This window comes from Panulirus ornatus, chromosome 58, assembly GCF_036320965.1.
Source record: "Panulirus ornatus isolate Po-2019 chromosome 58, ASM3632096v1, whole genome shotgun sequence".
NCBI classification, from domain to species: Eukaryota; Metazoa; Arthropoda; class Malacostraca; order Decapoda; family Palinuridae; genus Panulirus; species Panulirus ornatus.
In genome coordinates this window covers 15,692,581-15,719,718 of record NC_092281.1, presented here as the reverse complement: position 1 = coordinate 15,719,718, position 27,138 = coordinate 15,692,581, and the positions used below count along the sequence as shown (strand labels likewise).

The 27,138-nt window shown below is 40.6% G+C and overlaps 1 protein-coding gene across 1 annotated transcript in view; it reads left to right on the top strand.

The window, feature by feature from the left end:
• The window catches only part of Edem2 (ER degradation enhancer, mannosidase alpha-like 2), a 96,929-nt gene that overhangs the window by 10,230 nt on the left and 59,561 nt on the right, over positions 1–27,138 (top strand). Inside the window, exons 4-5 of the mRNA XM_071695376.1 lie at positions 1,667–1,777; positions 21,312–21,528. Coding sequence (XP_071551477.1) covers positions 1,667–1,777; positions 21,312–21,528 — 328 coding nt within the window. The remainder of the gene's footprint in view (positions 1–1,666; positions 1,778–21,311; positions 21,529–27,138) is intronic.

Here is a 27,138-nt window from a genome sequence, read left to right as displayed (position 1 = left end):
ACAAATTCATTGAAGGCAATGATATTGTATACTTATTCAAAAGCTTGCAGGGTGTATCTTTAACATTTTAGCAGTGCTTACTAAATCTGCTGAAATTTAAGATGCTTTAGAAAGTGGAGTATTTTTTTAGCTGAACTGAGTTTTGAAATTTCAGGAAATGGAAGCGAGTACATTGATTTTATGATAAGGGCACAGGTAAGGAAGCAGTGATGTTATGCCAGAGGAAGAGTTTCCCCTCATGCAACAAAAGTGTTTGATATAGCGATATCTAGAAGAATATATACTATTAGTTTTTTGATTTTTGTGGCAACATCAATTAGGAGTAAACACTTCTTTGAGTGATAGATATGTATCTTTTTGTCTGTCAGTCTGTTTATATGTGTATCTACCTATCTTTCTATCAATTTATATATGTTAACTTCATTCCCAGTTATGTATCGCTTCTCATCTCAGACATTCATCATCATCCCTTCATCAGTGGGATTGGCTGAACATTCCATCTCTTTGTTGAGATTTAGAAATAAGAAAAAGATCCATGCAGAGGTAAAAAGAGAATGAAGGATCCGTTCAGCACTGTAAGATAAGCCTTGGGTATATAGTTGGTCATGTTTTTCCTGTTGAAAAGTTCTTTACTCTCGACCTCCATGTCATTATGGTTTTATTAGCTTGTGGGAAAGATGGCTCTGGAGAGAAAAACTTTTGAAAAGTGAAAGGCTTCGTTTCTCTGTTTGTGTCCCATGAGAAATTTTCCAGTATTGCTATCCACCTCTCTTTCTCCTCACTTTTGAAAAACTTTTAGGTTCACTGACATTGGTTATCATTGAGATGGCATCCATGTCTTTGGAAATATGAAGTTTTTGGCTTATGCAGCTTGGTAGCTGGTGGGTTGATGATGTCATTGCTGGGTGGTGGCTGCTGATTTAAGGAATATCCCAGAATGAGCTAATGCTACAACTGCTGTTTAGATGGTTTGTGTACAGAGAGAAGCATAAACTTCACTAGAATGAGGTTGGGGAGAGGCTCACTAGAATGAGGGGTGGGGTTGGAGGCTCCATACCCCTAGAGATTCTTTCAGGTTTATTTTTAAGGCTCCAGAGACAGACCAAAGTCCACATGAAGACTTGGTCTTAATTGAAATATAGAGAAGATCATGAATGGAAAAAAGAAGACACAAGCAAAAGTATTACAAATTTTGGAGGAAGTGAGAAACCTGTCTTTTAATATATGCCATGTCCTAGTTATTGGGAAAGACATGAGAAAGTAGAGAGTTGCAGGATACTGTCCAGAAATAAACAGGTTTTCAGTTTTGAAAACTCCATTTTATTTCAATTTAATTGGTACTTATCTAATGAATGTAGTTGAAAAATGAGAATTTGAAAATGTCTGAATTTAGAAGAATTTAAATGACAGGAAGTTAGATTTTTTGGATTTCCCAGCATTTTGTTAAACACCATTTATATAGATTCTGATAGAAATTCTCTTGAAATAAATTTCATATATATGTGTCATTATGTTACTTTTTGGTGAATATTTCTTGCATTGTAAACTTGTGTAAGTGACCAAACTAACATTAATTTGTTTGTCTGTACATAGGTCTCATAAAGGAAGTGCAGTTTGAACACTTCACAGTATAAATGTTAACAGACTGTGATACCTTCTCTTCCAGCTGTATGGGGCATTAGGGTGGTATAGAGGTGAGCTCCTTACAATGGCACGAGATCTGGCCACGCGACTTTTGCCAGCATTCAACACTACTACGGGGATTCCGCATGCCAAGGTTAATCAATGTTTTAGTACAGTAGGTAGAAATAGTGTTACTGAATGGCTTTCAGAATACTTGTTATGACAAACAGATTTGGATGTATTGTATTTCATGCTGTTATACACAGTTTATATAGGGAAAATTATTTTTAGATTTTAATCAGCCTCCCATACTGTGCTGTGTCAGATGCTTTTTGGCAGGTAGAAGAGAGAGCTTACTCTCTCATAGAAATCTAAGATGATATCCTTTCCCTTAGACCATTTTGCATCTTGGGTAATTTCTCCTCTGTAGAGACATCTATTTGTTTTCTGATTAACTTTTCCGGTACCTTACAGACTACATATTTTAATGAGACTGGTCCATAGTTCAGCAGCTGTTCTTGGTCTCTTTTTATAGATAGGTATGATGTTTGGACTTTTCCACTCCTTTGATACTTTGCCTTTCTACAGTGACATCTTGAACTGAATGAAAATGTTTAACAGCTTGTGGTATTGTTTGCTGGAAAATGACTGGTGATTGTGAATACCTGGTTTAAAAAAAAACCTGTGTGGTGATTGTGAATACCTGGTTTAAAAAGAACCTGTGTGGGTTCATAGGAAAGATGGCAAGCAAGCAATATTGGGTTATGTACTAATGAACAGGCGTACACAAGAGAGGCTCTTGGATGTGAATGTGCTGAGAAGGGTAGCTGGTGGGATGTTTGATCATTACTTGATGGAAGTGAGGGTAAAGATTTGTGGAAGCTTTGAAAGAGAGGAAGATTATGGGTCAGAAAAGGTGGTGGAAGTGAGTGAGCTTAGAAATAAGGCTTGTGTGAAGGGTTACCTAGAGATAATGAGTGTAGAAGGGCAGAAAGTGAGGATTAATGAAGTTAGGGGACTGGGTGAGAATGGGAGGCTTTTAGAAAATCAGTGCTGGTATGTGCAAGAGAATTCTGTGGCATATGGAAAGTGGGAAGTGGGTATTTGAGAATCGGGAATGGTGGGATGACAGAGTCAGGTCCTTAGTGAAAGAGGAGAGAGGTGTATGGGTGTTACTTGCAAGGATGGAGTGCAAGTGATTGGGAGATGTACAAGAGAAAGGAGCTGGAGTTCAAGAAGATGCAAAGGTTGAAAAAGGGGGCAAGTGAGAGTTGTGATGAGTAAGTATTAGTATACTTCAGGGGGAATATGAGGATGTTTTGGAAGGAGGTTAATTTTGTGAAAAAATGAGTGAACTAATGGGAGCATCAGTGAAGGGTGCAAATGGGAAGTCAAAATGTGCAGATTTGAGGTGAAAAGTAGATGGAGGGAGTACTTTAAAGGGCTGTTGAAAGTGTTTGATGATAGGGTGGCAGATGTTGGGTGTTTTAGTCAGGGGGGTATGTAAAGTGAGAGAGTCCTGGCTTCTGGATTGGTGAAGAGAGAGAATGTGAAACTCTCATAAGATCAAGCATGGCAAGATGGCAGAAGTATATGGGATTTCAGTTGAATTTTTCAAGAGGATTAGAAGAATGCTTGCATATTGCCATTGTACATAGGCAAGGGGAAAAAAGAGAATTCTCAAATTACAGAGGTAAAAGTTTGTTGAATATCCCTGGAAAATTGTATTGGGGAGTTTTGATTGAGAGGGTGGGTGCCTTAGACGAGAATGTACTGAAGAGGCTGTCTGTGTTAGAAATGAAGTGTTTGACGACAAATATGGTGTGAGGATGATTTGATTGTGTGCGAAATGACAGAGTAAGGGAAAGCTGTGGTGGTAAGAGGAGTATGGTTGAGAAAGGTGACAGCAGTGTGCCAACATGGTTTGGATGTATGGAGAGGATGAGTGAGATGTTGATGAAGAGGGCACAAGGAGAAGGTGAGAAAACTGAGTTGGAGGTGGAACAATGGAGTGAAAAAGGTTTTGCGTGGTTTGGGCTATGAATGTACAGGAGGCTGTTAGGCATGCTTGAGATAGAGAGGATTAGAGTAAAGTGGTTTCCAGAGGGTAATATGTTGTCACAGGACTGAACCAGGCCATATGAAATAGTCAAGGGAAACCATAGAAATGTATGTGGGGCCTGGTTGTGGATAGAGAGCTGTGGTTTCGGTGCATTACACATGACATCTAGAGGGTGGATGTAAACAAATGAGGCTATTTCTTCACCTGTTCTTGATGCTGCCTCACAGTCGTAGGAATTGATGAACAGATATGTAGGAGATTTATATTTTCTCATATCTGTATTGTATGGAGAGAGTTTAACACATATGGGGCCGCATCTTGTGAATATTCTCTAGTATTATACAACTTCTTAAATTTTTTGTATGCTGTCTGCCTTAACCATGTTGTCACTTATTCTGTTCCATTCTTCTACTACTATTGTAGTGTAAAAGGACTGCCCTTCCTCTATTTTAACAATTTTCTTGCTTAATGTTATGTAATGACTTTTGGTTGCTATATCCCCACTCTCCACATCATATATCCTTCACTCTCCACATCATTGATTTGTTTTAAAAACTGAAAGGTTTTGAGTATGTCATATATCACTCGTTTCTCTTCAATTGTGGGTAAATTCAAAACTTCTAGCCTCTCTCTGTAGCTTGTCTTTCATAATTCTGTTATCTCCTTTTGTTGCCCACCTCAGGACCTTTTCCTTTAGCTTTTTGTGCTTCTTTTGGTGAGGTGACCAAACTTGAGTAGCTTGTTCCAATTGTGGCCTTAAGTTGGATATAAATAGCTTGCTAAATATTTCCTTAGCCATGTACAAGAAAGTGATTCTGTTATATGCCAGCACACAAACTTAGGCTCTTCTTGCAATGTGGAAACTCTGGTGACAGGTTAGAGCAAGAATGACTCCCAAGTCCATCTCACAAACAGAAGCCTGCAGTGTTTTTCCTGTTTGATAATAATCACACCAAGGCCATCTTTTGTGTTATTCCATCGTCATTACGTTTGCATGGGCTCAATTTCATCAACCATGTATTAAAGCAAATTTAGACTCAGGTTAGATCTCTTCACTTTTCCCTTCCAACAAGACTTTTACATCATTTGCAAACATATTCAGTGAGGAAACCATACCTCCATGTGAGTCATTTACATAAATCAAGAAGATTAATGATACCAGAACACAACCTTGTGGTATCCCACTGTTCATCCCAGCCCATTTGTAGAAGGTCCCTTTGACATATGGCTTTTGTTCCCCTCCACTGATGTAATCTTTTATCCATTGCAGGGGTTTCCCCTTATTTATTCTTGGTGATCCATTTCCTTAATCAGCCTCCCATGTGGCACAGTGTCTAAAGCTTTCTGGCATTCCAGATATAGATTGTCTACCCAATCTCCCTTTTTGTCTAAGATTGAGCTCACTCCCAAGTAGAAATTTAAGAGATCTGTTACACATGACCATCTTTCTTGAAATCTGTGCTCTCTCTCACTTTAGTAATTTCTCTGTAGAAAGTGATATATTTGCTTTCTGATTATGATTTCCAGAACCTTTCAGACCACACTTATCAGTGAGACCAGTCCGTAGTTCAGTGCCTGTTCCTGGTCTCCTTTTGTGTAGTTAGGTATGGTGTTCATGCTTTTTGGTTTCTTGGCTTTCTACTCCTCTCTGCTTGAACAGTGCTTCAGTAGGTTTATTTTGTGCATCTGAACACTTCCTGGGCTCAGATGATAAAAAGTTTAGGACAATGAGCCTTGTGCATATCAAGGCATATCAGTGTTTTGGTAATGTGCTCTACTATGAAGGCACTTATGAACATGTTAATCTGTTCCTCACATATCCTTGCAGTTCCTCCCTTTGAATCCCTTATCCTGATAAGCTGTTCTTTAACTGACAACTTATTCCTCCTCACATATCCTTGTATCATCCTCAGCAGTTCCTCCCTTTGAATCCCTTATCCTGATAAGCTGCTCTTTAACTGACAACTTATTCATGATGAATTTATGGAAAAGTTTTGTATTCTTTCCTAGCTTGTTCATAATATTCTGTTCATAGTGTTTTAGTTCTTCCTTTCTCATTCTGCAACACTCATTTCTTAATCTCTCATATCTTGCAGATGCTGGGTGGCTTGAGTGCTATCTATAATTTTGCCACTGCTCATCCCGAATCTCCTAAGATTTTTGACATTTTTTTTATAAAAATATTTTCTTGTATTTCTCTCCATTCCATTTATATTTGAATATAGAGGTACCCATGTTTGTGCACCTTCATTAAAGATTTCACAGAACCTTTCATCCTAAAGTCCTGGTTCTTAGCTTTAGAACTCTATTTCCCAGTCTCTGTTGCTTTAGAAATTGTTTTGGTATTTGTAATTTCCACTAATATATCTCCTCTTCATGTCTTGTCTCACGTGTGTTCTTTTAATGTCCTCATTTACCACATAGAAAGTCTTGAGCATTACGCAATCACTTTTTCCATATGGTGTATTATATATATATTTATATATATATATATATATATATTTATATATATATATATTATATATTATATATATATATATAAATATATATATATATAAATATATATATATATATTTATATATATATATATTATTTTTTTTTTTTTTTTTTTATACTTTGTCGCTGTCTCCCGCGTTTGCGAGGTAGCGCAAGGAAACAGACGAAAGAAATGGCCCAACCCACCCCCATACACATATATATACATACACGTCCACACACGCAAATATACATACCTACACAGCTTTCCATGGTTTACCCTAGACGCTTCACATGCCCTGATTCAATCCACTGACAGCACGTCAACCCCTGTATACCACATCGCTCCAATTCACTCTATTCCTTGCCCTCCTTTCACCCTCCTGCATGTTCAGGCCCCGATCACACAAAATCTTTTTCACTCCATCTTTCCACCTCCAATTTGGTCTCCCTCTTCTCCTCGTTCCCTCCACCTCCGACACATATATCCTCTTGGTCAATCTTTCCTCACTCATTCTCTCCATGTGCCCAAACCACTTCAAAACACCCTCTTCTGCTCTCTCAACCATGCTCTTTTTATTTCCACACATCTCTCTTACCCTTACGTTACTCACTCGATCAAACCACCTCACACCACACATTGTCCTCAAACATCTCATTTCCAGCACATCCATCCTCCTGCGCACAACTCTATCCATAGCCCACGCCTCGCAACCATACAACATTGTTGGAACCACTATTCCTTCAAACATACCCATTTTTGCTTTCCGAGATAATGTTCTCGACTTCCACACATTTTTCAAGGCTCCCAAAATTTTCGCCCCCTCCCCCACCCTATGATCCACTTCCGCTTCCATGGTTCCATCCGCTGCCAGATCCACTCCCAGATATTTAAAACACTTTACTTCCTCCAGTTTTTCTCCATTCAAACTCACCTCCCAATTGACTTGACCCTCAACCCTACTGTACCTAATAAACCTTGCTCTTATTCACATTTACTCTTAACTTTCTTCTTCCACACACTTTACCAAACTCAGTCACCAGCTTCTGCAGTTTCTCACATGAATCAGCCACCAGCGCTGTATCATCAGCGAACAACAACTGACTCACTTCCCAAGCTCTCTCATCCCCAACAGACTTCATACTTGCCCCTCTTTCCAAAACTCTTGCATTCACCTCCCTAACAACCCCATCCATAAACAAATTAAACAGCCATGGAGACATCACACACCCCTGCCGCAAACCTACATTCACTGAGAACCAATCACTTTCCTCTCTTCCTACATGTACACATGCCTTACATCCTCGATAAAAACTTTTCACTGCTTCTAACAACTTGCCTCCCAGACCATATATTCTTAATACCTTCCACAGAGCATCTCTATCAACTCTATCATATGCCTTCTCCAGATCCATAAATGCTACATACAAATCCATTTGCTTTTCTAAGTATATATATATATATATTTTTTTTTTTTTTTATACTTTGTCGCTGTCTCCCGCGTTTGCGAGGTAGCGCAAGGAAACAGACGAAAGAAATGGCCCAACCCACCCCCATACACATATATATACATACACGTCCACACACGCAAATATACATACCTACACAGCTTTCCATGGTTTACACCAGACGCTTCACATGCCCTGATTCAATCCACTGACAGCACGTCAACCCCGGTATACCACATCGCTCCAATTCACTCTATTCCTTGCCCTCCTTTCACCCTCCTGCATGTTCAGGCCCCGATCACACAAAATCTTTTTCACTCCATCTTTCCACCTCCAATTTGGTCTCCCTCTTCTCCTCGTTCCCTCCACCTCCGACACATATATCCTCTTGGTCAATCTTTCCTCACTCATTCTCTCCATGTGCCCAAACCATTTCAAAACACCCTCTTCTGCTCTCTCAACCACGCTCTTTTTATTTCCACACATCTCTCTTACCCTTACGTTACTTACTCGATCAAACCACCTCACACCACACATTGTCCTCAAACATCTCATTTCCAGCACATCCATCCTCCTGCGCACAACTCTATCCATAGTCCACGCCTCGCAACCATACAACATTGTTGGAACCACTATTCCTTCAAACATACCCATTTTTGCTTTCCGAGATAATGTTCTCGACTTCCACACATTCTTCAAGGCTCCCAGAATTTTCGCCCCCTCCCCCACCCTATGATCCACTTCCGCTTCCATGGTTCCATCCGCTGCCAGATCCACTCCCAGATATTTAAAACACTTTACTTCCTCCAGTTTTTCTCCATTCAAACTCACCTCCCAATTGACTTGACCCTCAACCCTACTGTACCTAATAAACCTTGCTCTTATTCACATTTACTCTTAACTTTCTTCTTCCACACACTTTACCAAACTCAGTCACCAGCTTCTGCAGTTTCTCACATGAATCAGCCACCAGCGCTGTATCATCAGCGAACAACAACTGACTCACTTCCCAAGCTCTCTCATCCCCAACAGACTTCATACTTGCCCCTCTTTCCAAAACTCTTGCATTCACCTCCCTAACAACCCCATCCATAAACAAATTAAACAGCCATGGAGACATCACACACCCCTGCCGCAAACCTACATTCACTGAGAACCAATCACTTTCCTCTCTTCCTACATGTACACATGCCTTACATCCTCGATAAAAACTTTTCACTGCTTCTAACAACTTGCCTCCCACACCATATATTCTTAATACCTTCCACAGAGCATCTCTATCAACTCTATCATATGCCTTCTCCAGATCCATAAATGCTACATACAAATCCATTTGCTTTTCTAAGTATATATATATATATATATATATATATTTATATATATATATATAAATATATATATATATAATATATATATATATATTTATATATATATATATTATATATTATATATATATATATATATTATTTTTTTTTTTTTTTATACTTTGTCGCTGTCTCCCGCGTTTGCGAGGTAGCGCAAGGAAACAGACGAAAGAAATGGCCCAACCCACCCCCATACACATGTATATACATACACATCCACACACGCAAATATACATACCTACACAGCTTTCCATGGTTTACACCAGACGCTTCACATGCCCTGATTCAATCCACTGACAGCACGTCAACCCCGGTATACCACATCGCTCCAATTCACTCTATTCCTTGCCCTCCTTTCACCCTCCTGCATGTTCAGGCCCCGATCACACAAAATCTTTTTCACTCCATCTTTCCACCTCCAATTTGGTCTCCCTCTTCTCCTCGTTCCCTCCACCTCCGACACATATATCCTCTTGGTCAATCTTTCCTCACTCATTCTCTCCATGTGCCCAAACCATTTCAAAACACCCTCTTCTGCTCTCTCAACCATGCTCTTTTTATTTCCACACATCTCTCTTACCCTTACGTTACTCACTCGATCAAACCACCTCACACCACACATTGTCCTCAAACATCTCATTTCCAGCACATCCATCCTCCTGCGCACAACTCTATCCATAGTCCACGCCTCGCAACCATACAACATTGTTGGAACCACTATTCCTTCAAACATACCCATTTTTGCTTTCCGAGATAATGTTCTCGACTTCCACACATTTTTCAAGGCTCCCAAAATTTTCGCCCCCTCCCCCACCCTATGATCCACTTCCGCTTCCATGGTTCCATCCGCTGCCAGATCCACTCCCAGATATTTAAAACACTTTACTTCCTCCAGTTTTTCTCCATTCAAACTCACCTCCCAATTGACTTGACCCTCAACCCTACTGTACCTAATAAACCTTGCTCTTATTCACATTTACTCTTAACTTTCTTCTTCCACACACTTTACCAAACTCAGTCACCAGCTTCTGCAGTTTCTCACATGAATCAGCCACCAGCGCTGTATCATCAGCGAACAACAACTGACTCACTTCCCAAGCTCTCTCATCCCCAACAGACTTCATACTTGCCCCTCTTTCCAAAACTCTTGCATTCACCTCCCTAACAACCCCATCCATAAACAAATTAAACAGCCATGGAGACATCACACACCCCTGCCGCAAACCTACATTCACTGAGAACCAATCACTTTCCTCTCTTCCTACATGTACACATGCCTTACATCCTCGATAAAAACTTTTCACTGCTTCTAACAATTTTCTTCCCACACCATATATTCTTAATACCTTCCACAGAGCATCTCTATTAACTCTATCATATGCCTTCTCCAGATCCATAAATGCTACATACAAATCCATTTGCTTTTCTAAGTATATATATATATAAATATATATATATATATTATATATTATATATATATATATTTTTTTTTTTTTTTATACTTTGTCGCTGTCTCCCGCGTTTGCGAGGTAGCGCAAGGAAACAGACGAAAGAAATGGCCCAACCCACCCCCATACACATATATATACATACATCCACACACGCAAATATACATACCTACACAGCTTTCCATGGTTTACACCAGACGCTTCACATGCCCTGATTCAATCCACTGACAGCACGTCAACCCCGGTATACCACGTCGCTCCAATTCACTCTATTCCTTGCCCTCCTTTCACCCTCCTGCATGTTCAGGCCCCGATCACACAAAATCTTTTTCACTCCATCTTTCCACCTCCAATTTGGTCTCCCTCTTCTCCTCGTTCCCTCCACCTCCGACACATTTATCCTCTTGGTCAATCTTTCCTCACTCATTCTCTCCATGTGCCCAAACCACTTCAAAACACCCTCTTCTGCTCTCTCAACCACGCTCTTTTTATTTCCACACATCTCTCTTACCCTTACGTTACTCACTCGATCAAACCACCTCACACCACACATTGTCCTCAAACATCTCATTTCCAGCACATCCATCCTCCTGCGCACAACTCTATCCATAGCCCACGCCTCGCAACCATACAACATTGTTGGAACCACTATTCCTTCAAACATACCCATTTTTGCTTTCCGAGATAATGTTCTCGACTTCCACACATTTTTCAAGGCTCCCAAAATTTTCGCCCCCTCCCCCACCCTATGATCCACTTCCGCTTCCATGGTTCCATCCGCTGCCAGATCCACTCCCAGATATTTAAAACACTTTACTTCCTCCAGTTTTTCTCCATTCAAACTCACCTCCCAATTGACTTGACCCTCAACCCTACTGTACCTAATAAACCTTGCTCTTATTCACATTTACTCTTAACTTTCTTCTTCCACACACTTTACCAAACTCAGTCACCAGCTTCTGCAGTTTCTCACATGAATCAGCCACCAGCGCTGTATCATCAGCGAACAACAACTGACTCACTTCCCAAGCTCTCTCATCCCCAACAGACTTCATACTTGCCCCTCTTTCCAAAACTCTTGCATTCACCTCCCTAACAACCCCATCCATAAACAAATTAAACAACCATGGAGACATCACACACCCTGCGCAAACCTACATTCACTGAGAACCAATCACTTTCCTCTCTTCCTACATGTACACATGCCTTACATCCTCGATAAAAACTTTTCACTGCTTCTAACAACTTGCCTCCCACACCATATATTCTTAATACCTTCCACAGAGCATCTCTATCAACTCTATCATATGCCTTCTCCAGATCCATAAATGCTACATACAAATCCATTTGCTTTTCTAAGTATATATATATATATAAATATATATATATATATTTTTTTTTTTTTTTATACCTCGTCGCTGTCTCCCGCGTTTGCGAGGTAGCGCAAGGAAACAGACGAAAGAAATGGCCCAACCCACCCCCATACACATATATATACATACACGTCCACACACGCAAATATACATACCTACACAGCTTTCCATGGTTTACACCAGACGCTTCACATGCCCTGATTCAATCCACTGACAGCACGTCAACCCCGGTATACCACATCGCTCCAATTCACTCTATTCCTTGCCCTCCTTTCACCCTCCTGCATGTTCAGGCCCCGATCACACAAAATCTTTTTCACTCCATCTTTCCACCTCCAATTTGGTCTCCCTCTTCTCCTCGTTCCCTCCACCTCCGACACATATATCCTCTTGGTCAATCTTTCCTCACTCATTCTCTCCATGTGCCCAAACCATTTCAAAACACCCTCTTCTGCTCTCTCAACCACGCTCTTTTTATTTCCACACATCTCTCTTACCCTTACGTTACTCACTCGATCAAACCACCTCACACCACACATTGTCCTCAAACATCTCATTTCCAGCACATCCATCCTCCTGCGCACAACTCTATCCATAGCCCACGCCTCGCAACCATACAACATTGTTGGAACCACTATTCCTTCAAACATACCCATTTTTGCTTTCCGAGATAATGTTCTCGACTTCCACACATTCTTCAAGGCTCCCAGAATTTTCGCCCCCTCCCCCACCCTATGATCCACTTCCGCTTCCATGGTTCCATCCGCTGCCAGATCCACTCCCAGATATTTAAAACACTTTACTTCCTCCAGTTTTTCTCCATTCAAACTCACCTCCCAATTGACTTGACCCTCAACCCTACTGTACCTAAACCTTGCTCTTATTCACATTTACTCTTAACTTTCTTCTTCCACACACTTTACCAAACTCAGTCACCAGCTTCTGCAGTTTCTCACATGAATCAGCCACCAGCGCTGTATCATCAGCGAACAACAACTGACTCACTTCCCAAGCTCTCTCATCCCCAACAGACTTCATACTTGCCCCTCTTTCCAAAACTCTTGCATTCACCTCCCTAACAACCCCATCCATAAACAAATTAAACAACCATGGAGACATCACACACCCCTGCCGCAAACCTACATTCACTGAGAACCAATCACTTTCCTCTCTTCCTACATGTACACATGCCTTACATCCTCGATAAAAACTTTTCACTGCTTCTAACAACTTGCCTCCCACACCATATATTCTTAATACCTTCCACAGAGCATCTCTATCAACTCTATCATATGCCTTCTCCAGATCCATAAATGCTACATACAAATCCATTTGCTTTTCTAAGTATATATATATATATTATATATTATATATATATATATTATTTTTTTTTTTTTTTATACTTTGTCGCTGTCTCCCGCGTTTGCGAGGTAGCGCAAGGAAACAGACGAAAGAAATGGCCCAACCCCCCCCCCCCCATTTCAGCCTAGAATGCTTGTGTCAAAAATTTTACGGTTACACAGGTGTATTGTGGTAAACTTACTAATGATTCTTACAAGTGCTCCCATGTTCTCCAAATAGTAAAATATGATTCACATAATTTAAAGATATAAGTTTGAATGGAGAAAAACTGGTGGAAGTTAAGTGTTTTAGATATATGGGAGTGGAATTTAGCTGTGGATGGAACCATGGAAGCGAAGTGGATCATAGGGTGGGGGAGGGGGCGAAAATTTTGGGAGCCATGAATAAATTGTTAAGTCGAGAACATTATCCCGGAAAACAAAAATGGGTATGTTTGAAGGAATAGTGGTTCCAACAATGTTATTATGTTTGTGAGGCATGGGCTATATGTAGGGTTGTCCGGAGGAGGATGGATGTGCTGGAAATGAGATGCTTGAGGACAATGTGTGGTGTGAGGTGGTTTGATCGAGTAAGTAACGTAAGGGTAAGAGAGATGTGTGGCAATAAAAAGAGCGTGGTTGAGAGAGCAGAAGAGGATGTATTGAAATGGGTTGGTCACATGGAGAGAATGAGTGAGGGAAGATTGACAAAGAGGATATATGTGTCGGAGGTGGAGGGAACGAGGAGAAGAGGGAGACCAAATTGGAGGTGGAAAAATTGAGTGAAAAAGATTTTGAGCCTGTCGGGGCTGAACATACAAGAGGGTGAAAGGCATACAAGAATGAAGAGAATGGGATGATGTAGGTTATACCCCGGGGTCGATGTGCTGTCAATGGATTGAACCAGGGCATGTGAAGCATCTGGGGTAAACCATGGAAAGCTGTGTAGGTATGTATATTTGCGTGTGTGGACGTGTGTATGTACATGTGTATGGGGGGGGGGTTGGGCCATTCTTTTGTCTGTTTCCTTGCGCTACCTCGCTAACGCGGGAGACAGCGACTAAGTGTAGATAATATGAATAAATGTGTTTTCATCTATAGAGAAATCACATCGGTGTCACTCGGAATTACTTCTTTAAGAGAATGTTGTTTCATCCCTATATTTACTGCAACATGTACATACAGTCCTTTATAGAAAGAACGAGAAATATGATGATCAAAAACCAAAAAATATGAAGTCTCTCTCAGATTACAAAGAGAAAGACTATTTTATAAATTCCACTGTTGCAATCTTATCCATTATGGAATATGGTAAATAACAAATTAATATTCATCATCTGTGCTAGCTGACTCAGTCTCCTCTATCAACCTCCTGAGAAGCTTCTCAAAATGAAAATTTTTATAATTACAAGACTGTGATAAAAGTAAATCTTGATTGGAACACACTCTTTTATTATCACTCTCTAAAAGTAAGAAGGAGCTAAGCAAGGATTTTTTGTCAAAATATCAAATATTTAAAGTACCTTACACAATGTGGAAAGAGTTAACACAGAACAGGTGTATCAACAGCTGTGAAATGATTTATAGGTATTGCTGGTCTTATCTTTGTATTCCTTGGCAGCATTACAGTGCCGTAATGAAGTACATCAGTCAAGGTCCTATGCTGCTGATGTCCACATGCACCGTCCCACACCACTTCACGAAACTTTATGGATGCTCTCCTTGCATTTTGGCCTGGACTTCAGGTAAGGAAATAATGAAAAACTGTCTGTTTAGCTTAGTTCATAAGTTGTCTTTCTCAGTTTAGTCTGAAGAAAATTATTTTATTTCTATCTTTAATGTTCATTTTTAAAATCTTTTGTTTCAGGTTCTAAAGGGAGATATCAAAGCCAGCCATTGAGACACATGAGATGCTGTATCAAGTGATTCAACGCCATAACTTCTTGCCTGAAGCATTCACTACGGACTTCCAGGTCAGAGGAGTTTGCATTTTACCACATTAATCCTCTCAGAAGGTTGAAGTATATTTAGACTTTCTGCATCAGAAGCCCCCCAAGTTCTCTATTATGTAGAGTTTAAGAAATATCCTCTTCTAATCATATGATATGCTTGTATATAGTATATCAGCATCCCTCAAAACAACAGGATTATTTCCCTAAAAATCCAGCATAATACGGAATGGTACATGAACTGTAGAAACCCATTATATAATGAGGGTTATGTTCTTGAGCATGAACTTTTCACTCTGAGCTCTTGACAATTAAGCAACAGTTATTCTCATAGGAAACCTTGGCCAACATCATTGATGTTTTTCCACCCATTTGAACATTCTCCTGATGTATTTTTACATCAGTAGTGTCCCCAAGGAAAGCATACTGGCCAGTTCTCCCACTAAACTTATTCCAAGATCATGCAGTCTCACCCTTATCATCATCTTCAACCAAACTAGCAAAGAGCACATTGGCACAAAAAGAAGGATAACCCAGATTTCTCCGCATAAGTTTCATACCTCATAAAGCAAAGAAACTAGCTCAGACACAAGCACATACCATCAGTACAAGTCAGAGAACAAATCCACACTCTGAAGAAACCATTTATAACCTTATCACTGAAAAACAGACTGAGAACTGGCACTCCTTCCTGTAACACAATGGCAAATGAAAGTTGGGGTGAGTGAGTATCAGTAAACTTTGGGGAGAATAAGAGGATGTTTTCAAAGGAGGTTGATAGTGTGAGAGAAAAAGGAGAACAAATGGGAACATTGGTAAAGGGAATGGGAAAATAGTGAATGAGGAAGTGGTAACATGATTTGATTATTTGAAGAGGAGATAGGTTAGTAGTCTAAAGGATTGTTGATTGTGTTTGATGATAGCATGACAGGTTGTAGCGTTAGCGAGGTAGTATCAAGAATAGAAGACTGAGCATCAGAGGGAAAAATCCTCACTTGGCCCACGTCTTTGTTCCTTCTTTTGGATGGGAAAAAAAAAAAGAGAGGGGAGGATTTCCAGCCCCCCGCTCCCTTCCCTTTTAGTCGCTTTCTACGACACACAGGGAATACGTGGGAAGTATTCTTTCTCCCCTATCCCCAGGGATATATATATATATATTATATATATATATATATATAAATATATATATATATATATATATATATTATATATTATATATGTGTGTGTGTGTGTAGAGTGGATGAGCCATTCTTTGTTTCCTGGTACTACCTTGCTGTCGTGGGAGTGATCGGCGATGACTAGGTATAATAAGATATATATTATGTACATATTTATTATACTTGATCGCCATTTCCTGCGTCAGCGAGGTAGCGCCAGGAAACAGACGAAGAATAGTAGGTAGGAATATTTAGGCAGGAGCAATAAGTAGTAGTCAGTCAGTAGGAAAGTTAGATTGAAGTAATGGCTAGGAACATTAGGTAGGAGCCTCACCAAACACTGCATAGAGTTACCCCTCTGTCAGTCGTCTGTTAAGGGTGCGGCACTAAAGTCTAAGAAGCAGCATTGGAGTTCACTGGTTATGAAGACTTGTCATGGCCCACCTCCTTGTGGGGTTTTCAGATGGGAACAGGGGTCAAAGATATAGATAACTAGATAGTTATGTTGTAGATGTTGTTTGTACTTGATCCACCATTGAATTAGGAATTGAGTAATGATTATAGATAGAAATATTCACAGCTACTGTGGCAATCTGTGCTAAGGTTACTTATGTAATTGATTGTAAATCTTTATAGCCAAAACACATTTATTAGGAAGTGTTTGCTTTAGCGTGTATTGGAACTATGGAACTAATATTCGTGAATTGTATTGTGTAGATAAAGACATGAGTATACCTTTTTCCTGGGCAATGTATTTTTATCATTTCTTTACTCAATTTCCCTCTTCTTTTCCTCATCCTTATGCTTTCCTTTCATTTTACTTTGTTTTTGTTTCTCATTCTTTAAATCCCTCTCTACTTTCTTTATTAAGGCTGTTGGTCCAATTCACGTTACATATTGGAGAAAGCATGTGTCGAGGGTTTTCCTTCTTCACTATATTTGTTTATTGGATTGAAACAGTTCTCCATAGAATCCACAGCTGAAGATGGTTAATAAGTGGATTGTATATGATAGAAGTAATGGAAAGAGGAAAGGATGAAATTTGTGGAAGCCTAAGCAGGCACAAAAAGGCTATTGATGCTACATTTTGATGTGTCATTGGTTAAGAGCCATGTCTAACAAGTGTTTTGATTACTTTAATCTTCTCTCTTTGTGAATGCCTGTTGGTTCAGGTGCATGATGCTGGAACAACAAGAGCTCTTTGTCAAATTTGACAAGCTGAAGAAAAAAGATGACATATTTTTCTCATCAGGTGACTGGGTGCGAAGAGATTTCTGGTGTAGGAGCTGGCATAGATTCCTACTATGAGTACCTGCTAAAAGCTTATGTCTTATTAGGTGATGAAGGCTACTTGGAGAGGTTTTAAACAGGGTATGTATATTGAAAATAAACAGTGTATTTGTCACATTTATTTAGAGTTTCTTAATCTTTTCATAGTTATTGATTTCTTATGGTTATGCAGTCCGGTGATAAGTGTTTATGTGAATTGATGCATGTCTTATCAGACCCAACAGACCTTTTCATGGGTTTCCCAAGGTTTCCTGGCTACTTTATAATGCTCTGGTTCCATCCATTGATAGCATGTCACTCCTTGTATACGTTATTGCTCCAATTCACTCAAAAGATTGTAGCTGATATTGCCTAACATCACCCTCTTCTCACCAGCCCTACACACATGGATTGCAGGAACATGCAATATTAACTGTCCTCTGTCCAACTTGCCCATCCTGAAAGCACTCTACCTAAATTGCCAAATCTACATAACCATCGATAGAATTACACAACCTTCAGAAAGGCTGTCTGGCCAGGCTTCACACAGTACATGGATAACAAAGCTCAGAACTTCAGTATAGATGATTTTACTGTCTCCTAAACTCATGCTAATCACAGGCTTGTCATTGCCTCCATCCAGGTCAGCAAAAAAAAAGCACGTAACACAAGAACATAAAAAGAATTTTTAAGCCAAACTTCTCCCCACAAGTTACATGTTTCATAAAACAGACTGGCACTGACGGAACCACTCATAATCAGTAAAAATCAGAGCCAATCCAAACTCTAAATAACACCATAACCAACCTAGTCTCTGAAGGGCATACTACAAATTGGCTCTCCTTCCTTGCCACAGTGAACCACAAGGTACACAGCAATGAACTCTGGTGCACGTCAAAGAAGCCACAGGCCTCTTGTTTTTCTAAAGTACGTTACTCCATTATTGAATCAGATAAGCCATGTTGATAAACGATAAGGTGAAGATTATTGGCAAGCTTTTGAAGATAAACTTAGCACCGTTGTAACCACTTCACTTACAACATTGCCTTCTACATTATAATACATTTGAACTCGTACATCTTTCATCACACACACTTGCTGTCTGGGAAGCGGTGCACACCACTACCACTATCCTGCCAAGGGACCCTACTTCCTCACCAGTTACAGGCCTTTGGTTTTCTTGATTGTACACTTCTCTTTTAATTACTCAAATAAGCAGTGTTCCAGTTGCAGTATGATAAAAAACTGTTGGTAAGCTTTCAGAGCTAAACGTAGGTTATATTTTGTCAACACTGCTGTAACCAACTTCACTGCATTATTCATACATCATGGTATATGTTAATCATCACAATGTGTCTTAGCACACCTGAATCTGTACTGAATCATGGGTTAGTTAGAACTTGTGCACTTTAGTTACCACTGTTCATCCATTATATCTTGGAGGCATTGGCCTCATGTCATAAGTAATTTTATAAATCCTTCATCTGCAGTACCTCCTCACTGGTGCCAGTGCCAGCTATTTGCAGAACACCTCAGTACTTGTTCTCCTCGAAACATTAAACAAAACTATAGTAATTTTAAATGGTGAATATGTAAGTTTCCACATTACATTTATGTTCTGGTAATCAGATTACTAAACATCTTTCTTATTGTATTTGAAATCAACTGTGGTTTAAGTTTCTTGGAGGACTATCTTGTGAGGTTTTGTAGCTAAACTTAGGCTACAAATGGCCATAGTTGTTTTGTGAATAAAGTTTGATAATGATCAACGTATTTTGTACTTCCATTTTTTATTAAGTTTTATCAACTTGATGTCTCTTGATTTTTTATGTGGACTCTCACTAGCCATGCATTTACGGTTTTGGAAATGTTATTTGCGGAAGAGGCCCCCCCCCCCCATTTCAGCCTAGAATGCTTGTGTCAAAAATTTTACGGTTACACAGGTGTATTGTGGTAAACTTACTAATGATTCTTACAAGTGCTCCCATGTTCTCCAAATAGTAAAATATGATTCACATAATTTAAAGATATAAGTTTGAATGGAGAAAAACTGGTGGAAGTTAAGTGTTTTAGATATATGGAGTGGATTTAGCTGTGGATGGAACCATGGAAGTGGAAGTGGATCATAGGGTGGGGGAGGGGGCGAAAATTTTGGGAGCCTTGAAAAATGTGTGGAAGTCGAGAACATTATCCCGGAAAACAAAAATGGGTATGTTTGAAGGAATAGTGGTTCCAACAATGTTGTATGGTTGCGAGGCGTGGGCTATGGATAGAGTTGTGCGCAGGAGGATGGATGTGCTGGAAATGAGATGCTTGAGGACAATGTGTGGTGTGAGGTGGTTTGATCGAGTAAGTAACGTAAGGGTAAGAGAGATGTGTGGCAATAAAAAGAGCGTGGTTGAGAGAGCAGAAGAGGGTGTTTTGAAATGGTTTGGGCACATGGAGAGAATGAGTGAGGAAAGATTGACCAAGAGGATATATGTGTCGGAGGTGGAGGGAACGAGGAGAAGAGGGAGACCAAATTGGAGGTGGAAAGATGGAGTGAAAAGGATTTTGTGTGATCGGGGCCTGAACATGCAGGAGGGTGAAAGGAGGGCAAGAAATAGAGCGAATTGGAGTGATGTGGTATACAGGGGTTGACGTGCTGTCAGTGGATTGAACCAGGGCATGTGAAGCGTCTGGGGTAAACCATGGAAAGCTGTGTAGGTATGTATATTTGCGTGTGTGGACGTGTGTATGTACATGTGTATGGGGGGGGGGTTGGGCCATTTCTTTCGTCTGTTTCCTTGCGCTACCTCGCAAACGCGGGAGACAGCGACAAAGTATAAAAAAAAAAAAAAAAAAAAACCTAATGTTCTCACCAACTACTTCGTAATGTGTCTACCTCATACTCCTGCCTAATGTTACAACCTACTGCTACTATCAAATGCTCCTACCATCTACTTCAACCTAATGTTTCTACCTAAAGCTCCTTTCTAACATTCCTACCAATTACCTGTCTATTACATCTGCCATTTTGCCAAAATGCAGGGATAGTGCAAAGCACAGGAAAATCTAGAGTTGCAAAGAATGAGTTGGGTGAGTTTAGTGTTGTCACCTGTTATTTGTGACAGGAAGACTGTTTATTCGTGGACAATACCAGTAGTCCACATGTGGGTGAGGTAGAAAGAAAAAACAGTGACCTGGGTGAAAGGAGTGCAACTTAACAATAACTGATGTGCTGGCTCACTACGAAGCCATCACTAACTCTCCCAGTACCCAGGCGGGTAATGCAGTTAATATACCTTCTTGGTCAGTGGCTGCTTGCCAACTTCTTTTATTACCTATCTGTCACCATAAGCATTCTAATTTTCCTAGTGAAGGAATGCAGAGTTGAGTCATCAGCATATGAGTGCATTTATAAGGGGGACAGTTTGATCCTTCAAAAACCCAAGTGGTAGATCAGCTAGAGAGGAAGCTAGGCATGAGGGAGTGAAGTGAGGGAAGGAAGCCAAAAGAGGAGAGCTTAGAGATAATTAAGCCCTGGATGCCACACTCTAATGAAAACTTTGGATTTGTCAAGTGCAGTTACATAGGATTCCCCAAAGTCTTTCAGGGATGAAGACCAGACATTAGTAGGATAGGAAAGAATACCACCAATGGATCTTGCCTCATGAAAGCTATACTGATGATTAGAAAGAGGACTTAGATTTAAGATGTCTAAGGATGTGGGAGTTGAAGAGTGATCAAAGACTGTGGAAATAATTTCAAAGTAGATATGAAATATTAGTGGACAGCACAATAATAAGAATTTTTCTTCCAGGTTAACCTGAAGTATGGTATGAAATCTCCAAAACTGCAGAGCTCCAGAGACACTTGTACTGCTTGCGCTGGAACAATAATATTAGAGTTTGCCGCCCTTTCACGGCTTACAGGTGATTCCATCTTTGAGGAGAAAGCTCGTCAGGCCATGGATTGTTTATGGAGCCAGAGACACCGGGGAAGTGACCTCGTGGGAACTGTTTTAAACGTGCATTCAGGTATGGTCTTCATAGGACATGAAGTTATGAATAGTTCTGTTAGACCAATAATGAGAAACCACTGGAATGACGATTTCTGTAATATCATTTTTCATATTGTGAAATAGTACATTTGCACTTCAAGTTTTGTTAGAATTAGTAATTTCCCATCTTGCTCTCACAACTTAATGGATGCTAGGCCCTTACTCGTTATGGGAGGGTTGAAATACCATTTTAAACCACAAAGTCTTCAGTCCTTTGCTAAAAAATCAACACATGGAGGAATAACATGGAAGGAGATACCATTTTTGTGTCCTCCAATTCTGAAACTTAAACCTTTTGTATCAACCATCCCTCACTTTGTGTGTTCAAACCTTTTTGCCCCTCTCAACCACTCTTCTTACTGCTATACTTCTTTTCTCTCCCTTACCCTTTCATTTGTTGTGTGATGAGCCCTCCTCACACCACATACTACCCTCAGGCATTTGATATCCACCATACCTACCCTCTTCTTTACCCATGCCTCACATCCATACAACAGTATTAGGACTACTGCACCATCAAAAATACCCATTTTTGTCCTCATAAACAGAGAGAGAGTTACATAGATACACAGACCTAAGGTCCAAGTAAGGTGGTCTGGCCTGAACACACACACACAACAAAAAAGAAATTGTAAGTGGTACAAGAAAAGGATAGCAAATCAAAGGCTCCATCCCTACCCTCCAGCAAATGCCAGCAGGAAAACAGGTAGAAAAAAATACCTTGCAGGATCACTGAGCCTGAAATAGGAAAGATATAAGGTAGAATGAACATGAATCATGCATCCCATCACAAACAACATGCATGCATCCCTTCACTTTTTCTTATAAAGACAGTACTAAGGATAAACTTAAGGTCTAACCTCTCAGTTTACCATGCCTATATTATTCCTGATGTTGATGAATGTTACAATATTTCTTAACTAACTTCTTTCTCAAAGCAGGTGCATGTATGGGTGTTTATTTACATATATATATATATATATATATATATATATATATATATATATATATTTTTTTTTTTTTTTTTTTTTTTTTTTTTTATACCTCGTCGCTGTCTCCCGCGTTTGCGAGGTAGCGCAAGGAAACAGACGAAAGAAATGGCCCAACCCCCCCCATACACATGTACATACACACGTCCACACATGCAAATATACATACCTACACAGCTTTCCATGGTTTACCCCGGACGCTTCACATGCCTTGATTCAATCCACTGACAGCACGTCAACCCCTGTATACCACATCGCTCCAATTCACTCTATTCCTTGCCCTCCTTTCACCCTCCTGCATGTTCAGGCCCCGATCACACAAAATCCTTTTCACTCCATCTTTCCACCTCCAATTTGGTCTCCCTCTTCTCCTCGTTCCCTCCACCTCCGACACATATATCCTCTTGTCAATCTTTCCTCACTCATTCTCTCCATGTGCCCAAACCATTTCAAAACACCCTCTTCTGCTCTCTCAACCACGCTCTTTTTATTTCCACACATCTCTCTTACCCTTACGTTACTTACTCGATCAAACCACCTCACGCCACACATTGTCCTCAAACATCTCATTTCCAGCACATCCATCCTCCTGCGCACAACTCTATCCATAGCCCACGCCTCGCAACCATACAACATTGTTGGAACCACTATTCCTTCAAACATACCCATTTTTGCTTTCCGAGATAATGTTCTCGACTTCCACACATTTTTCAAGGCTCCCAAAATTTTCGCCCCCTCCCCCACCCTATGATCCACTTCCGCTTCCATGGTTCCATCCGCTGCCAGATCCACTCCCAGATATCTAAAACACTTCACTTCCTCCAGTTTTTCTCCATTCAAACTCACCTCCCAATTGACTTGACCCTCAACCCTACTGTACCTAATAACCTTGCTCTTATTCACATTTACTCTTAACTTTCTTCTTCCACACACTTTACCAAACTCCGTCACCAGCTTCTGCAGTTTCTCACATGAATCCGCCACCAGCGCTGTATCATCAGCGAACAACAACTGACTCACTTCCCAAGCTCTCTCATCCCCAACAGACTTCATACTTGCCCCTCTTTCCAAGACTCTTGCATTTACCTCCCTAACAACCCCATCCATAAACAAATTAAACAGCCATGGAGACATCACACACCCCTGCCGCAAACCTACATTCACTGAGAACCAATCACTTTCCTCTCTTCCTACACGTACACATGCCTTACATCCTCGATAAAAACTTTTCACTGCTTCTAACAACTTGCCTCCCACACCATATATTCTTAATACCTTCCACAGAGCATCTCTATCAACTCTATCATATGCCTTCTCCAGATCCATAAATGCTACATACAAATCCATTTGCTTTTCTAAGTATATATATATATATATATATATATATATATATATATATATATATATTATCCCTGGGGTTAGGGGATTAAGAATACTTCCCACGTATTCCCTGCGTGTCGTAGAAGGCGACTAAAAGGGAAGGGAGCGGGGGGCTGGAAATCCTCCCCTCTCGTCTTTTTTTTTAATTTTCCAAAAGAAGGAACAGAGGGGGCCAGGTGAGGATATTCCAAAAAAGGCCCAGTCCTCTGTTCTTTACGCTACCTCACTAACGCGGGAAATGGCGAATAATTTAAAAGAAAAGAAAGAAAGATATATATATATTTATTCATATTTTATTTTTTATTATACTTTGTCGCTGTCTCCCGCGTTTGCGAGGTAGCGCAAGGAAACAGATGAAAGAAATGGCCCAACCCCCCCCATACACATGTATATACATACGTCCACACACGCAAATATACATACCTACACAGCTTTCCATGGTTTACCCCAGATGCCTCACATGCCCTGATTCAATCCACTGACAGCACGTCAACCCCGGTATACCACATCGCTCCAATTCACTCTATTCCTTGCCCTCCTTTCACCCTCCTGCATGTTCAGGCCCCGATCACACAAAATCTTTTTCACTCCATCTTTCCACCTCCAATTTGGTCTCCCTCTTCTCCTTGTTCCCTCCACCTCCGACACATATATCCTCTTGGTCAATCTTTCCTCACTCATCCTCTCCATGTGCCCAAACCACTTCAAAACACCCTCTTCTGCTCTCTCAACCACGCTCTTTTTATTTCCACACATCTCTCTTACCCTTACGTTACTCACTCGATCAAACCACCTCACACCACACATTGTCCTCAAACATCTCATTTCCAGCACATCCATCCTCCTGCGCACAACTCTATCCATAGTCCACGCCTCGCAACCATACAACATTGTTGGAACCACTATTCCTTCAAACATACCCATTTTTGCTTTCCGAGATAATGTTCTCGACTTCCACACATTCTTCAAGGCTCCCAGAATTTTCGCCCCCTCCCCCATCCTATGATCCACTTCCGCTTCCATGGTTCCATCCACTGCCAGATCCACTCCCAGATATCTAAAACACTTCATATATATATATATATATATATATATATTTTTTTTTTTTATTTTGCTTTGTCGCTGTCTCCCGCGTTTGCGAGGTAGCGCAAGGAAACAGACGAAAGAAATGGCCCAACCCACCCCCATACACATATATATACATACACGTCCACACACGCAAAAAATACATACCTATACATCTCAATGTACACATATATATACACACAGAGACACATACATATATACCCATGCACACAATTCATACTGTCTGCCTTTATTCATTTCCATCGCCACCTCGCCACACATGGAATACCATCCCCCTCCCCCCTCATGTGTGCAAGGTAGCGCTAGGAAAAGACAACAAAGGCCCCATTCGTTCACACTCAGTCTCTAGCTGTCATGCAATAATGCCCGAAACCACAGCTCCCTTTCCACATCCAGGCCCCACACTACTTTCCATGGTTTACCCCAGACGCTTCACATGCCCTGATTCAATCCACTGACAGCACGTCAACCCCGGTATACCACATCGATCCAGTTCACTCTATTCCTTGCCCACCTTTCACCCTCCTGCATGTTCAGGCCCCGATCACTCAAAATCTTTATCACTCCATCTTTCCACCTCCAATTTGGTCTCCTACTTCTCCTCGTTCCCTCCACCTCCCACACATATATGCTCTTGGTCAATCTTTCCTCACTCATTCTCTCCATGTGCCCAAACCATTTCAAAACACCCTCTTCTGCTCTCTCAACCATGCTCTTTTTATTTCCACACATCTCTCTTACCCTTACATTACGTACTCGATCAAACCACCTCACACCACACATTGTCCTCAAACATCTCATTTCCAGCACATCCACCCTCCTGCGCACAACTCTATCCATAGCCCACGCCTCGCAACCATACAACATTGTTGGAACCACTATTCCTTCAAACATACCCATTTTTGCTTTCCGAGATAATGTTCTCCACTTCCACACATTCTTCAAGGCTCCCAGAATTTTCGCCCCCCTCCCCCACCCTATGATCCACTTCCGCTTCCATGGTTCCATCCACTGCCAGATCCACTCCCAGATATTTAAAACACTTTACTTCCTCCAGTTTTTCTCCATTCAAACTTACCTCCCAATTGACTTGACCCTCAACCCTACTGTACCTAATAACCTTGCTCTTATTCACATTTACTCTTAACTTTCTTCTTTCACACACTTTACCAAACTCAGTCACCAGCTTCTGCAGTTTCTCACATGAATCAGCCACCAGCGCTGTATCATCAGCGAACAACAACTGACTCGCTTCCCAAGCTCTCTCATCCACAACAGACTTCATACTTGCCCCTCTTTCCAAAACTCTTGCATTCACCTCCCTAACAACCCCATCCATAAACAAATTAAACAACCATGGAGACATCACACACACACACTGAGAACCAGTAACTTTCCTCTCTTCCTACATGTACACATGCCTTACATCCTCGATAAAAACTTTTCACTGCTTCTAACAACTTGCCTCCCACACCATATATTCTTAATACCTTCCACAGAGCATCTCTATCAACTCTATCATATGCCTCCTCCAGATCCATAAATGCTACATACAAATCCATTTGCTTTTCTAAGTATTTCTCACATACATTCTTCAAAGCAAACACCTGATCCACACATCCTCTACCACTTCTGAAACCACACTGCTCTTCCCCAATCTGATGCTCTGTACATGCCATCACCCTCTCAATCAATACCCTCCCATATAATTTACCAGGAATACTCAACAAACTTATACCTCTGAAATTTGAGCACTCACTCTTATCCCCTTTGCCTTTGTACAATGGCACTATGCACGCATTCTGCCAATCCTCAGGCACCTCACCATGAGTCATACATACATTAAATAACCTTACCAACCAGTCAACAATACAGTCACCCCCTTTTTTAATAAATTCCACTGCAATACCATCCAAACCTGCTTCCTTGCCGGCTTTCATCTTCCGCAAAGCTTTTACTACCTCTTCTCTGTTTACCAAATCATTTTCCCTAACCCTCTCACTTTGCACACCACCTCGACCAAAACCCCCTATATCTGCCACTCTATCATCAAACACATTCAACAAACCTTCAAAATACTCACTCCATCTCCTTCTCACATCACCACTACTTGTTATCACCTCCCCATTTGC